General features: G+C 48.4%; 1 protein-coding gene across 1 annotated transcript; it reads left to right on the top strand.

Annotated features, from left to right (window-relative positions):
* Window positions 1-1,651: 1,651 nt before the first annotated feature.
* Fam240a (family with sequence similarity 240 member A) lies at window positions 1,652-3,263 on the top strand. The gene is made up of 2 exons (XM_057767773.1): window positions 1,652-1,800; window positions 3,179-3,263. Exons 1-2 carry the CDS (start codon window positions 1,658-1,660, stop codon window positions 3,261-3,263), a joined length of 228 nt encoding a protein of 75 aa, XP_057623756.1. The 5' UTR covers window positions 1,652-1,657.
* Window positions 3,264-3,638: the final 375 nt, after the last annotated feature.

Here is a 3,638-nt window from a genome sequence, read left to right as displayed (position 1 = left end):
CAGGATTTGGTGTCAGATCCTCGGGAGCTGGAGTTACAGGCAGTTGTGAGCTGCCCAGCATGGGAGCTGGGAACTGAGCTGTCCCCTGTTTGCTTGAGTTCCCACAAAGACACGGGAGATGTCAATCTGGAGGAAATGTGGCTCACTCAGAGAGGATTTGGCTCTTATTTTAAGGGGAGCAAGAAGGTCTGCCCGTGTGTGTGAGAAGGAAAGCAGGGGTGCCCAGACCGTCACTGTGCAAGGCGCGCTGGGGATTATACTAGTGGCAGTGTGGACCAATTCTTGAGGGATCGAGAGGTGGCCAGTCCCAGGTGGAGAGGAAAAAGGAACAGGTATCAACAGGGACTCAGCTGGCTGTGCCTTGTGCCTTATACACTGGGGGAAGCCAGAGGAGAGACCCGGGGAGCAGAGCCCCGCAGTGCAGATGGAGATCAGTTGCCTAGGTGCTGGTGTCTACGTGGGGAGTGTTGAAGGATTGCCATAACTCAGGGTGAAGATCCAGGCCAGGATTCTCTCACAGTGACTGTGAGAGTTGGGGCAATTGGATGGGGATTCTTTTAGGAGAGGGGAATCTTAAAACCGTTCTCTCTAGACCTCTGATTCCACTTAGTTGGTGTCTTCAGAGCTTCTTAGAGAAATTCTCTGGGGACTGGAGAGACGGCTCAGCTGTCAGGAGCACTGGCTGCTCTTCCAGAGGGCCCAGGTTCAATTCCCAGCACCCACACGGCAGTGCATAACTGTCTGAAACTCCAGTTCCAGAAGACCCAACAAACTCACACAGACATACATGTAGGTAAACACCAATGCAAATAAAAATAAATAAATATTTTTTAAAATGTGATCTCACTAGGCAGTGGTGACATACGCCTTCAATTCCAGCACTCAGGAGGCAGAGGCAGGCAGATCTCTGTGACTTCAAGGCCAACCTGGTCTACAGAATGAATTTCAGGACAGACAGGGCTACACAGAGAAATCCTGTCTCAAAAGCAAAACAACAAAAAAAAAGGCATTCCGCACTACAGAGGTGGAACTGAGTGGTTCTTTATGATATAGAGGACAATCTGATCTACAAGTTATAGATCAGCAAGATCCAGGCCCTCCAGAGCCACACAGCAATGCCCTATCTCAAACAAACAAACAAATAAAAAGTGAGTGTTTTGGCCATCTAGCATGTACAGTTTCATATATGGTACCCACATGTGTGCATACAGCCTGAAAACAGCTTGTGGTTTGATATTCTCTATCACAAGCCCCTTTTGCAGAGGGCTTGAACCTTTTAGAAGTATGATGCTTGTCCTCACTTGAGATGACACAGACAGTTTCTGTCACTCCTCAGGTGGGTGCCCAGAAACCACAGCCCACCATGCCTGGGCTTACTGCTGAGGGCTTGCTTTTCAGTAAGGGAGAACGACAGAAATCTCCAGGCCAGTGCCGACATCACTACTACCCAGGTGCACTCCGCTCGCCACGCTCGGACTCCCTTTTTCAGTCTTCCAGCACCCTCACGAGGGAGGGATGCTCTCGGAAGGCCAGGTGGCTGATTCTATGGCTAGCCACAAGGAAACAGCACTGTCCGGATTCAAATGGACCCCGTACCCTGCGGAATCCCAGGGATCATGCCTGGGAGGGCTTCAGTACCGCTTTTCTTTTTCAGGGGATGAACAGCCAGTACGTCCGCCGAGAGGTCTTCTGCGGGAATACCTGCCACGAGCTCAAACGCTTCTGGGAGAGAGAGATTGGCAAACAGACATTCTACCGCCAGTCCGAGGAGTACCGCCTGGGAAGGAGCGCGCTGAGAAAGTATGCAGCCACGTGTCTGTTTGAACACATTTTTAAAAGACATATAATTTTAGTTTATGTGTATGGATGTTGTGCCTGTGTGTCTGGGCATCCCATGCATGCCAGGCCCTGGAGGCCAGAAGAGGGTGTTGGATCTTCTGGAACTGGAATTACAGACTGTTGTTAGCTGCCATGTGGGTTTTTGCAACCACCTGTAATTTCAGCTCCAGGGGATTCAACACCTCTGGTCTCCTTGAGTACACAGGTACGCATGCACACACACACACACGCATGTACACACACGCACATGCACATTATTAAAAATAGTAAAAATAAGTTTAAAATATAAGATGGAGGTATTGGAGATGGTTCTGAGGTAAGTATGGGCAGCATGAAACTGTTAAAAATAAAAAGAGGGAAGAAGGGAGGAAGGGAGGAAAACAGCTACAAAATGGACTGGGAACTGGCTCAGTTGGAAAAGCATTTGCCATGTAAGCATAAGGACCTGAGTTCAAGTCCCAGGCAAAACATAAAAAAATCCGGGTACAGCAGTACACACCAGTGCTGGGGAGACAGAGACAAGAGGATCAGTAAGGCCTGCCGGCTAGCCAGTCTAGCTGAATTGGCCAGCTCCAGTTTAGTAAGAGATCCTATATCAAAAATGTAAAAATAGGAGCTGGAGGGATGGCTCACTGGTTAAGAGCACCAGCTGCTCCTCCAGAGGACCCAGGTTCAATTCCCAGCACCCACATGGTGGCTCACAACCATCTGTAACTCCAGTTCCAGGGGATCCAATTCCTTCCTGTGCTCTCTGAGGGTACCAGGCATGTGCATGATACACAGACATGCATGAAGACAAAATATTCATACACATAAAACATTTTAAATTTAAAAGTAAGGTAGAGAGGGGCTAGAGAGATGGCTCAGAGGTTAAGAGCACTGGCTGCTCTTCCAGAGGTCCTGAATTCAATTCCCAGCAATCACGTGGGGCTCACAACCATCTGTAGTAAGATAGATGCCCTCTTCTGGTGTGCAGGTATACATGCAGATAGAGCACTTGTATACATAAAATAAATCTTTAAAAATAAAAAAAAAATAAAGTAGAGAACATCCAATAAAAATACCTGACATTGATTCTGGCCTCTGCATGCACACACACACACACACACACACACACACAGGCATATGCATATCTACTCACAGAACCCCCAGTCAGAAAGCGACTCTGTTCATTTTCATCTATGTAAGCAAATATGAATAGATATTTGATTTGCAAGCCCTCTGCACACCCTTCTAAGACCTGAGCACACAAAGGGTTTCAGGGAGGAAATGGGAGGATGCTTCCCAGAGCCATGGCTGTAGAGAGGCGGACCCCATCTGTGCACGTTTCTACTTCCAGACTCAGGGAAGAATGGAAGCAGAGGCTGGAAATGAAGCTGAGACTGCGGAACAATCCAGAGGAGGTGGAAAGGCAGACAAGCTGAGAGCTTCCTGCTTCCCTGACCCCTGGAGGACACAGAGCACCAGGTCACTGGGCTGGAAGTCAGTTAAGCCCCAGTCTCTCTGCTGCTGCACATCCCTTCCCAACGCCCATGGCGGCTCTTTGCCAAGTCGTGCTCTCTGCGTGGAGGCCCGGCTATTATTCCAAATGTCTCTGACCGTGAGCTCGTTTAGTATCAAGGCCTCAGACCTTGTGTTTTGTTTTCCTATAATTTCCCTCTAGATTTAAAATCCACGTATTTTAAAGTATGTGCACTCCAGAAGGGATTTGGATCTTCCTGGTCCTGCTTTAAATATTGCGTGGTATTTCTGCCGCACCACTTCAGCCAGGAAGCACACTTACATGCAGTCTTTCTTTT

The sequence above is a fragment of the Chionomys nivalis genome, chromosome 4 (assembly GCF_950005125.1).
Source record: "Chionomys nivalis chromosome 4, mChiNiv1.1, whole genome shotgun sequence".
Lineage (NCBI taxonomy): Eukaryota > Metazoa > Chordata > Mammalia > Rodentia > Cricetidae > Chionomys > Chionomys nivalis.
Note: the sequence above shows the minus strand (reverse complement) of the source record. Positions and strands in the feature narration are given on the sequence as shown.

What these genes read in the sequence shown, in the direction of transcription:
- Fam240a (XM_057767773.1), top strand. Translation starts at nt 1,658, where the DNA reads ATGAACAGCCAGTACGTCCGCCGAGAGGTCTTCTGCGGGAATACCTGC. An exon ending in GGAAGGAGCGCGCTGAGAAA is followed by an intron (nt 1,801 to 3,178) that starts GTATGCAGCCAC and finishes TTCTACTTCCAG; the next exon opens with ACTCAGGGAAGAATGGAAGC.